This window comes from Aythya fuligula, chromosome 7 (assembly GCF_009819795.1).
Source record: "Aythya fuligula isolate bAytFul2 chromosome 7, bAytFul2.pri, whole genome shotgun sequence".
NCBI classification, from domain to species: Eukaryota; Metazoa; Chordata; class Aves; order Anseriformes; family Anatidae; genus Aythya; species Aythya fuligula.
In genome coordinates, this window is record NC_045565.1 from 15,234,871 (window position 1) to 15,246,723 (window position 11,853).

General features: G+C 41.5%; 1 protein-coding gene across 2 annotated transcripts; it reads right to left on the bottom strand.

The window, feature by feature from the left end:
• VDAC2 (voltage dependent anion channel 2) lies at positions 1–11,248 on the bottom strand. 2 transcript variants are annotated; one of them, XM_032190955.1, is made up of 9 exons: positions 11,141–11,248; positions 7,346–7,417; positions 6,245–6,294; positions 4,874–5,026; positions 4,740–4,792; positions 4,081–4,308; positions 2,765–2,915; positions 1,896–1,953; positions 1–1,069 (listed from the first exon to the last, which is right to left on the bottom strand). In XM_032190955.1, the coding sequence occupies exons 2-9, from the start codon at positions 7,410–7,412 to the stop codon at positions 978–980; spliced, it is 852 nt and encodes a 283-aa protein (XP_032046846.1). In that variant the 5' UTR covers positions 7,413–7,417; positions 11,141–11,248; the 3' UTR covers positions 1–977. The 2 variants fall into 2 exon arrangements, with proteins under 2 accessions (XP_032046846.1, XP_032046845.1); XM_032190954.1 differs by lacking the exon at positions 11,141–11,248 and adding an exon at positions 10,645–10,693.
• Between the last annotated feature and the right edge of the window lie 605 nt (positions 11,249–11,853).

Sequence of the window (11,853 nt, forward strand, 5' to 3'; positions counted from 1 at the left end):
TTTCCATTTAAAATTAAGTCTTTATTTATTTTAAGCAGAAACCTTCAAAGCAGTTGGGCTAAGCAGGCTGTTGTACCATGACACCATTACATTCAGTTGCAGAGAAGTTGCGCTTCAAACAATTTTAAGCAAAACAAGTGTTTGTGGGTTTTCTCCCTCCACCGTTGGGCAAAACATCAAGGAACAGTTTTTAAATGTCTCAATGTGGCAAGCATGTCTTTCTGCATTCTCTACATCAGCAGACCAACTAGTAATGCAGTTAGGTCTTGCCCATGGAACAACAGAGGGAATACAACCATCTGATATGACAAACCTTACCTGACAAAAAAAAAACACATTCAATTTGCTTGAGGAATATAACTGTTTGGTGAAAACCAGCCATATTCAATGTTGTCATGGGTGGGATGGGTCCTTAATTGTACAAAGATACAGAGCACTACATCTTGGGTTGTTTTTAGTTTAACTTAACTGAGCACTACCCTCTTATCTTGACTCTTAAAATATCTGAGGCACAAGTATGTGTGTGTACTTGTTTTATTCATAATTTGAGTTGTCTCGGGATACCAAATGTATTTCTATTTAAGGTGATATAACAAAACTGTTGACCTCATTTCAAGACATCCACTGATCCATTTTTCATTCAATGGTAATATCGAATGTTAAAAGGAACATAAAAACAAACATGCACACAATTGTACAGTTTTCATAAATGTCTATTTCATTATTTGTGGGTAGCGCATTAAACAGTTAAATACATTTAAATAATGTTTAAGTGACTGCACTAATGCAGAATTGTAACTAGATGGGTAACCAATTTAACTAGAAACCAGCTAACAAGTAACTGTCTAAATACTTCAAATACAGCTCTTGTTCTAGGTCATCCTTCTTGGGAAAAAAAGCCTGCTGGTCACATTGGAAATACATTTTAAGGCCAAATTCTTCCGATATCCCTTCTCTGCAGCAGTTTCTTCACCTTTTTAAGCCTCCAATTCCAGGCCAAGGCCAAGTTTATGGCCACCAGCATTGATGCTCTTTCCATCTATCAGAGCAGACAGAGTAAGCTTCACACCTGTAAGACGTTAGAGAGAATGTTTACAGCATATAATCAGAATAGCTTTAACTGCAACTCAACCTCTGTCATTTCAAGTCCCAGTTGTAGCTCTCAGTGCATTACTTTGCTCCCAATTACTCTACAGAAGAATTCATTTATATATGAAATATACCAAAAGCTAGTCATGTGAATCAAGCAAACTAGATGTTTTTTTAAAATACTATTTTATAAACCACATATCTCCAAAGACTCCACTTGGTAAGTGCACAGAAAATTTCTTCTTCTACATTATGGTATGCATGAAAGAGAAACTGAATAGAACGACAGACACTTGTGCCAAGGAAGGGAGGGAGTGAAAACTATGTATTTTACTAAGTTTCAAATGAATAACTAACCGCTAGTAAGGTAGCATTAACAGGTGTTTTCATATTTAAACAGAACAAGTTCAGTTTCTCCGTTTTTTTCTGAACATGCAGATCAGAAAGTGTGCTGTTTTGATTAATAAGCATTTTTCGAGATCTGCTATTGTTCAACAAAATAGGTCAGGAAAAAACAAAGCTAGGAAAGGCTTCTTGCACAGCCTTATAGCTAAGCTATCCAACAACAGTCAACTGTTAAATAAATAAATGAGTAATATAAAGCAGAAATACCACTAGATAGTGTTATCTGTCTTGTTTATCTAAATGTTAATGTGCAACATAATCTGCTGTCAAACACCTACTTTTCAAGACAAAGATATTCTGAAGAATCAAAATAGTTGCATATCAATACACAGATCTCAAAACTCTTCTGTGTGATGCATGGAAGATATGTATGCAAAAGTCACGCATGTGAAAGTCCTTACCTGGCCTCAGGGTCTGGGTGTAACCCACTCCAACTAGACTAGAATTGTTCACTTTTGCCTAAAGAAAAATAAACAAACAATTGAAACATAACTGAAGAGTTCTTTATTACCATTCAGGAGCCAGAACTTAATAACCAAACCTAGTATTACTTTTTTCATTATCTCTGTGCTTACTACACTGTCTCTCTAGCTATGCCTATGCCCCACAACTTAAGCTGAAAAACTGAAATCTATTTACATGCAGACAGGTCACAGGGACACTGAGAACTGCTACTGGAAAGTAGTTTGGCAGGTGAACTTACACCCATTCTTTTCAGAAGGCCATAACAACTCACCACCAGTTTCCCAAAGTAAGACACATTTGAAGAATCCTCCAATAGTATTTTGCAGGACAAGTCAGTCAAACAGAAATTGCTTCATAACACAGTGCGAAAATTCTCTCAGTCTGCATCACTTGCTCTACAGAATGATTCCAGCCTCATAATGAGCAAAGCTGTTCTGCAATATCATCTTTGTAACCATCTCTTACCAGTTCTCACCATGAGAACTGGAGTGTTTCCAAAAAGACTGTTCAGAAAAATCTGTAAGCTTCGGGTCAGATTTGAAGGTTGTGTTGTCTGTCTTTAATATATAAATGTGAAGTCCTGCAGAGCAGGGCAACATTTGAGAGTCAGATTCTAAAAGAGATGTTGCTATATGTAAAGTAGAATGATTTAAATACGGCTTCTTTTAATTGTAACCATCTGGATTTTAAGAGTAGCTTTTACTAGACTTTTTGACCAATTATCTTTTGTACTAACAACATAAATATGCTCAGGAACTGAAAAGTTGTTGTTTAGAATAACACTTTTGGTTAGAGGCATACTTACAGAGATAGAAGCAGTGGAATCCAACTTGTATTTAGCTGCAATACCGAAGCGAGTGCTGTTGCTACCTGCTGTCCAGGACAGGTTTACAGCAGTTTCAAGATTGTCACTCACTTTCTGGTAAATAGACCCACCAAATTCAGAACCATCATTGCTGCACAAATATGAAAAAAAAAAAAGTTACCTCCTTATATCTACTTAATCCCAAGTTCTAAAAAAAACAGTTCATCTTATTCAAACGAGTCAGAAACTTTGAGTTGTTCCACACTTCTACATTGGGTTAAGGGAGATGAAAAAAACTTCACAGCAAAATTAAACTGCAATAATCCACGAAAATATCTTTCAGTTTGCCACAGCTAACTCTCCAACTAATTTTAAGTACTTCAACAGGATTCTGGTTTACATGCTTAACCTAACAGATAAATGTTAATTACGAGGAAACAAGCATTCTGAATTTGATTACTGAACATACCTGATGTTTCTAATGAATTCAAAGATTTTTTTAAAAAACCCGTCACAGTATTTGAGATTACTGAAGTGAAATGCAGTTCTTACAGCTTAGACTAAGGTGCTTTGCAGCTAACCCTGCCTCAACTTCCACAAACCCTGATGGAACAATCACTCATCTCTTTCCAAAATAGCTTGGTTTTGAAACAGAGGTGTTATGTCCTACATAAACACACTGAAACAATGGCAGTTGGTATTAGATTGAGAACACCATATTCTTCAGTAGATTATGATCAGCTTGTTCTGAAGGACATCCAAGATCTCTAAACACCGCAATTTGAAAGAAGTTCAAAACCAAGATGCCGTACACTTTAGTTGCACTCTAAGCATTTCATGCACTCATCCCATATATGCAAGATGAAGAAGCTACTCAAGATGTCCAACAGCAAGGCTCTGTTCTTGCTGCAGAAACTACCTTTGACCTACTTAAATAGCTCAAGGCTAATTGCTACCTCTAACAAATCTACTACCCTTATATTATAGTTAGGTACAGTTCAATGTATTGGGCAAACTAGAAGCAGCATTATGATCAACCCAACATATCTGGGAGTTATGCATACTGCGCTTCCATTTTTGATTTCAGCATCTGGAAAACTGCAGCACATATTAAGCTTTAAACGATAAGCTATGAGTGAGTACTTACTGTTTTGAAAAGAGAAACTAACATCTGTTTAAATTTGCTATTCAAAAGAAGCATGCTACTTAAATGCTTGAAATACCAAGAGGTGCTTGGAAGGCGTTTGTATTCTGACTAGAGTGAAGGGTAAAGAAAACCTGCTTCTGCAAAACTGGACACAATTTTAAGTACTTACACATTAGTGTGCAGTTGGAAGTCTCCAGTCTTGTAACCCACAGAGAAGTTGTTCCTTGTCAATTTTGATTTGGCACTATCAAAAGTCATCTGATAACCAGCCAGCCAGCCTTCATAACCAAAGACAGCTGAACCATGGATTGCAGGCCCAGCAAAGTCAAAGTCAACATCACAACCGAGGTTTAGGCATTCACGTTTATATGCTGACTTGATTTTACCACTCTTCTTTCTGAAAGAGAGAAAAGGTTATTTTAAGATAGTGCTTGATCTTTCCTCAATGAACTGCCAGATTTGAACCATATGCCTCAACAGAACATTGAGCCACACACGTGCCTCCTCTAGACTGGTCCAAAGCATAGGTAACCCACCAAAAATACAGAAAAAACATCAAAACACATATTGTTATAAAGACAGAAACATATTCATCCCTCCTGTAATATTCCAACTAAGTATTTCTATCCCAGAAAATGAGGAAAGCAGGCTGTTGTGAAGTGTACAATACTAAGCCTGTTGAACAAGATGCTTTGCTGAACAGCAGAAGCCTTTAGTAGCATTGGGATTTGCCAATTTGGATCAATATCAATTGATTTGACAGACCAGATGGCTATTTACCAACCATGGATGTAGGTAGTCACACGGTAAAGAGTTAAAAATTCTTACCCTGTATTTGGTGAGAAAGTTGTATCAAACGTCAACTTCAAGCCTTTGGCAATCTAATTGGAGAGAAAAGACAACACTATAAATACAGTTCTGCCAGTCAAGTAAGTGAGCTGAATACTTTCCTAATCTATTACCTGATCTTCAATTGCAATTTCTGTTCCCAGAGTGTTATCTGTGTTCCATTTTTCTGTGAAAGTCAGCCCATACTCAGCCCACTTGTATTTGGTCTCCAAGCTCCCATTAACTTTTCCAGTGTCGGTGTTCGAAGAACCAGATGTTGTGAACTCCTAAAAAAGGACAGTGTCCATGTAATACTGAAGATACATGTGACCATGGAAGTCTTACACAATGACATAAGACCCTTCTTCATGAAATATTAAGATCTTGTTATGCTATGTAACAAGCTGAACAACAACAGACAACTTGGGGGACAGACGTAACAGGAACTAACAGCCAGGTGATTCACATCCACACAGAAGACTCCCCACCACCTCACCCCCATTTCAACTGGGATGTTTGTGTCAGCATTACAAAAACATATTGGTTTATAAAGTAACTCAAAAGCAAGGCTGTAGTTACTATAAGCATTCTGTTCTAAAGGAAAGGAATTCCTCAAATATAAGGTTACCTTTGATACTCGTAACAAGCAAACCAAAAGCCAAACCAAGAATCTTTAATACTTGACAGCACATTCCCCTGCTGGGAATGACAACTTGCAACTGATACAGGATTCACATGAGAACCTGTATTCTGCATAAAGTTTTAGCAGTTATTACTGGTAGTCCTTGACAGAAACAACCTGAAATAAATGTTAAAACTATAACAGGATCATAGGGCTCTGCAAACACAGCACATAACACACCTCTAACAGCTACTTATTCTTATAACTTCCTGTTCTGATTGGCACCAGGGATCTACCTTTACACCTTGCAAAGTCTGCTCCAGAAATAGATAAAAGTCATGGAAGGCACTGCTTGCGTGACCAAGCCATCTTGCATGGAACATCACTGCAGCCCTTTACTACTTTTAAAGAAGAGCCACAGATGCCAAGTGCTAATTTCACTACCAACTACTTCATACAGGTATTAAGATGTCAAAAAGTTCCAAAAACACAAACAGTACCACAAACAACTTCTGTGTACCGTAGTTGAAATACACATATATGTGTGTGTGTATATATATATATACACACACACACACACACACGTATGTCTGCTGTTTGTTAGCCTTCAGGCATAAGATGAAGGACAGCTAATAACCCTTTTTATTTTACGAAGATTACTAAAGAGCTGATTTTATTTATTGGCCCATACTGCAATATCAGTGTTATATTCAGAAGTCTGTGCTTTAGGTGCTTCTGAAATTATTTTTACACCGAACATTTATCATTAATAAAACTAAATGTACTTAATAGCATCTGGAAGATGCCCTTCCGTCATTAAATAATCATCAGAACACCCACCCTCCCGCCCCCCAAAACACAATGAATAAGTATTTGAACTCACCACTCCACTTGCAGATTTTGTTTTCACATCCAGCTTCACCAACCCAAACCCTTAATAAACAGAAGTTGAAATTAAAAAGTTGTGCTTTAACTAAGACAAGATACACTTTCCAAAAAGCTGTTTTCCCAACCTCACTGCTGAGACTGCTGTGTATATACATAAACTACAAAAACCACCATAGACTGACTTCCGTAACACTCAAATTACAAATACTACTGCAGCTAGAGGAGGCCACCCTAACAAGAAGCCAGGAGCTCTGTTCTGTCATCACCCAACAGTAAGCAAGGAGTAGCTGCTCGGTTGTATACTGCACATCTAACAAGATAATACCCAAGAATTAACATATTTACTGACAAGATCCATTCTCTTGTGTTTCCTTGATGGCATATACTATGTACTCAATGCTATTTGAAGAGCTATCCTAACGCATAAAATTCTGTCTGAGCACTAAGAAGAAATATCTCAAAGGAAAATCAATAGGAAATGCACAGCTATTGGACTTGAAAGGTAAGTAGGTTTATGCAAATGTCATTTCACATTTTTACCTCCGACCTGAGTGTTGATCTTGGTGAAAAAAACCCTGCATGAATTCCTGAAGACTAGAAATAAACAGCACTGCAAGTAAGCAGATTTAAACTATGCAACTGCCTATTAAGCATTTACAGATTTTGATTTTTATTATCCCGAGAGCTACTCTTCCTGCTATCCCAAAAGAAGCACTACAATGTTACAGGGTAATATATGTTAAATATGTATTTGTAGCTCCCCTTTCTATACCAACAAATGCTGTGGCACAAAGATCAGTACAGGAAGTGTGCTCCTAAGCTAAGTAACAGTGGATGCTCAGTCTCACATACTTGTACACCTCTTTCCTGACATGTGTGGTTAAGGCAGTGAGGTTTAACAGACTTCACATCAAAATAGCCCACAAAAAGCCTCCAGTGATCTGTTATCAGCTGACAGTAATGACACAAAAGAAACATACCCTCCCCAGAAACACAGGCATATGAGTATTCAGCTTTACATACAAGCTACATACAGCAGTCAATTCACTGCTGCAACACAGACCATGCTTTATTTTGTAAGAGGTGCTATTCTTACCATATCCTTTATTGAAGATATCTCTGGCAGATTTGCCAAGGTCTGCATACGACGGAGGAATTGCCATTGGAGCTGAAAGGTAACAAGGGTAATTAATAGTCCATCTTTTACCATACACACACACCCCGAAGTGTTACCACAACTCTTAAAGATGCTTTCTGTAAGGCAGATTAGTCCACAAAGGCAGTTAACAGATACGTGGTTCAAACAATTACAATGTTCTGTGAAACACACAGATTTTCAGTGATGTTCACCATGAACATTGTGTTTGCTGTGCATATGTAACCTGATTATTGATGAGAAATTGTCACTTTTCAAGTCGACTTCACCACACACCTTTCATTACTACAAGCTAATAGCTCACATTTCCAGAGTTGGCAGTAACCAGTGAAAACCAGGAAACCGGAAATATGAAAAACTAATTGAGACTTATTTCTGCAAGTCCTACAAAGCCAAATTTAACAGATGCCTATGAAAGTTATTTGAGAAGATCTACGTTTCATTTTTAAAATGTGAAAGCATGAGATTTAAAATACAGGGCAAAGCAGACACTAAAATTTAGACCTAAGATTTGGCATGGATCTTTGAGGGATGTTACCTAGCCGTCACTCATATGAAGGTCTTCCACCCTACAAAGTACAAGAGCTTATGTTGGGGGGTGGTTCCTGTTAGCTTAAAACAAACAGTAGTAGGAATGCTGGGTCAGTGAGAAAATGACTTTTAAGGAGAGCTTCCAGACAGGGAGCTTCTGACAATCTCACTGTTAAAGAACCCATCGTTCAAGACTAGCCATGGCCCAGTCCCCCCAGCCTGCTGGATACCAGCCCAATGCCCCACACAGGACCACGTGGTGCTCCTCCTCCCCATGAAGATGCTCTCTATATTTTCTTCCTTAGGTGATTGCTTTCCCACTACTTCAACAGCAAAATGTCATAAGTAGGGGCATTGTATTTAAGTCTTAAAATGCAGAAAAGGGAGCATATTTCAAAGACTTAGTAATTTTCCTCAAAGGGCCAAAAAACAAAGGGGAAAATACTAACTAGACAAACACAATAAAAAGCCTTAACGCAGAAACAAAATGAGAAGTCCTCTCTTATCTTTTAAAATTAATCAGTCATTTGTTTTGCTGAAAGCCAGATGAACATAATTCACTGTTCATCCTGCTCTTGCACGGGTTTTGTTTTAAAGTAAACAGAAAAGCATCCTTAGAACCTAAAAAAATAAGGGCAGTACTCTCATATATTAACTTTCAACTGAAAGCTGAAAATATGACTTCCAGTTTTAGAAAGCAATTTTAACTAAGATTTATATTTCCTTCTGCACATCATTATGAGTGTATTCAATAATAAGGGATTGGAGGCAGGCTTTTTATTCTTTTTTTTTAAAAGTCCCTTTCATCTTCTCTTGGCCTTATCTGCATAAAAAGAGAACTTGCCTGAATCGGGCAAGATATTCCTGATTCGGAATAATTTCCTGTAGGGCATCATTCCACTAAACACACTGTTTTAGAATAGCATCCACACAAAATACTACCTGCCAGCTATAGCCTAACTGTAAGCAACTGCTACTATTTAAAAAGTTTTTTAGCATGTAAGAAAAAGCCTTGTGCCTAAACATCGTTCCTCCAAAATTTGTTTGCTCATTGTCCGGAGTACCTCTCCCCATCTTCCTAAACTACAAGAGGAAGACTTGAACTGCATCATAGCAAAATCATATACATTTACAGTTTAGCTAAAAATAAATTAAAAATAAATCTTTAGTAAGGAATGCTAAGCTCCACATCCAAGCCAGTAGAGAAAGACATCCAGCACTTACTGGAGAGTATTAAGAAAACAGACTTCTTAACAGAGTCATTTGTCTGTTAAAAAAATTACTTGAACATACTTGAATCTTGAAAAGGCTCAGCCCAAGTTAAAGTCCGCAGTAACTAAGATAAGCTTCAGGAAAAGATTCAATAGCGGAACAGATACAAGTCCACATGTCATCACAGGGAATGATTTCTGTAATCTAGTCAATAAAACTATGAGATATAGGACCAAATTATAAGAAATTACGGGAACAGTAGTCTTCCCACACTCTAAATCCCTGCTGTACAATTCATTAGTAGTTTAAAATAACAGAGAAGGTTTAGCTACGTACCTCTCCTCTGAATAAGTCTCTAGCCTTTAGCATAGGCATACTTTAACAGCACAAATGAGCTTTTCTTTCTTGTTTTAAATACTTAAAATCTGAATAGACAATCACTACAGATATTTATATTAAGCCATAAAGGCCTGCGAGGTTAACAAACTGGTATCTGTCTAAATTTAAAGAAATACTGCAGTGAAAGGATGTCACTGTTTTATCCAGCCAAGTTAAGCTTCCTCCCTATGTGAGGAAGCTGACCAGTATGTCAGACATTCCAGTCTACAGATCTAAGTTTCATGATTAAAAGTTAAAACAGCTTATGACCTTCAAGCTACTATTTTACTTCTTTACTAACAGTGATACAAGAGGAAAAAAGGAAAAAGCTCAAGTTAGGTTTTTTCTCAAGCTAGTGTCATCATGAGAAAGCTCATTAAATGAAAACAGGGCCAAAAAAACTCATTCCTGTTTCCTCTAGAGTTGGTAAGATAGCTAGGTCTGCAAACTCTTACAATCAGAAGTAATTTTCTTCAATCCTGTTTTGACTGCCTTTCATGTAAACTAGTAATTAGAAGTGCCTAAAATACAGGTAACACTTAACGACAATAGGTTGGTTGTGAAAGCAACTGTCGGATCTTATTCTTCATTTCATAAACATAGAACGCACTGGTAGCAAGTGGGAGCTCCACCCTAATCTGTTTCACTTTATCCCTCTTTAAAAAAAAAATCGTTAAGGAATCTGTTACTCAAGATCCACAAATAGGCCTTCTTCTAACGTAAAATAAGAAAAAAGAACAGGAAAAAAAGTAAAAATGTTGTCAGAATGATTACATGACAACTTTCCTTCGAGGTAGCATTTCAAAACTGTGTCGCACCCTGTAATTAAAGGAATGCCAAGGACTTCTATAAAGATTTCTAGACCTCAGGATATTGAAGATCAAGCTAGAGGTCATGTAATGAAAAAAAAATTTAGCACTCATCCCATTTTGTAAATGGCAGCAACTACACTAAAATTGTATTCTGATATCGCAAATAGTAACAGATAAGTAGAAATTCCTAAAAATATTATTGTTAAAAATGTATCGGATACACTGACCTTTACACTGAGACTGCTCCTAACGCTTACAGAACAAAAAGAACCTCATTACCCTTGCTTCACCTGTCTCCCTACTTACTTCTCGGAGGCTGGCACACTACTGGCGTAGCCATAGCTAGGCCAATTTAGAGGCTCTACGGAGAAGGGAGAGAAGATTAAACAGCTGCGGGTTAGCCACGCGCTCACAAACCGAAAGCGGCAGCGCAGCGGAGCCCCCCCCACACCGCGAGGGCGAGGCCGGGGCCCGGGCCCCCCCCTTCCCCCTTCCCTTCCCCTCCCCGGGCAGCGCCGGCCCCGCTCGGGCCCCGCCGCAAGGTGAACTCCCCGGCGCGGCCATCTTGGGCATCCCGCGCTGCCCCCCGCCCTTATGTAACCGCCGCCCGCACCGGGCCGGGCCGGGCCGCAGCCCCGAGGCACCGCGCCCGCGGGGCTCCGCCGCCACCTCCCCCCCCCCCCCCCCGCACCCCCATGGCCGCTCCCGCCCCGCCGCCGCCGGGCAGCGAGCCCCAGCCCCAGCCCCGCGCCCCTGCCTCGCTCCCGGCCCCGCTCGCCGCCCCCTCGGCCGCGGCCGGCACCTGGCTGGCGCGGGAGGGCGGCGGAGCGGGGCCGGGGCCGGGCGGAGCGGGGAGGAGGCCGCGCTGCTGCAGGCGCTGGCACTGGAGGGCGAAGTGAAGGAGACACCGGTCCGCCCGCCCGCCGCCGCCCCGCAGGACCCCAACGAGCCGGGGCCGCCCCGCGCCCCGCCTCACCGCCGCACCACGCCGGGAGGCGGCCCCCGCCCGCCCGAGGCCGCCGCCGCCGCCCCGCGAAACGCGCCGGGGAGGGCGCGGGGGGACGCGGCAGCCGGCAGCCAGCCCCGAGCCCCCCGGGGGGCGCCGCGAGCCGCAGGCGCTCGCGCGGGCAGCCCCGGCGGCCGCGAGGGGCCCGCGGGAGGGCGGGGCTTGCGGCGGGAGGGCGGCAACGGCCGCGCCCGGCACCTCACGGGCACCCCGGGGGGGGGGGGGCGAGGCCTCTCCGCGCCCCGCGGCCGCGCACGGCGGAGCTCGGGGGAGCGGCGTCCTCGGGGGGCTCCTCGCGGGGCCGCCACCGGGAGCGGCGACGGTGACGGGGAGCTCGGCCGCAGCCCCGGTCACCGACACGGGTCACTGCGCGCTAGGCCCCGCAGCGTGCTCGGGCAGTGCCCTTAGGGAACAGCAGAAAGTCAAAGGGACACAGCCGCACGTTGCGGTGCTGCAGCAGGAACAGTGTAACACCAAACACCAACTGACCACCAAACACCAACAGTTCA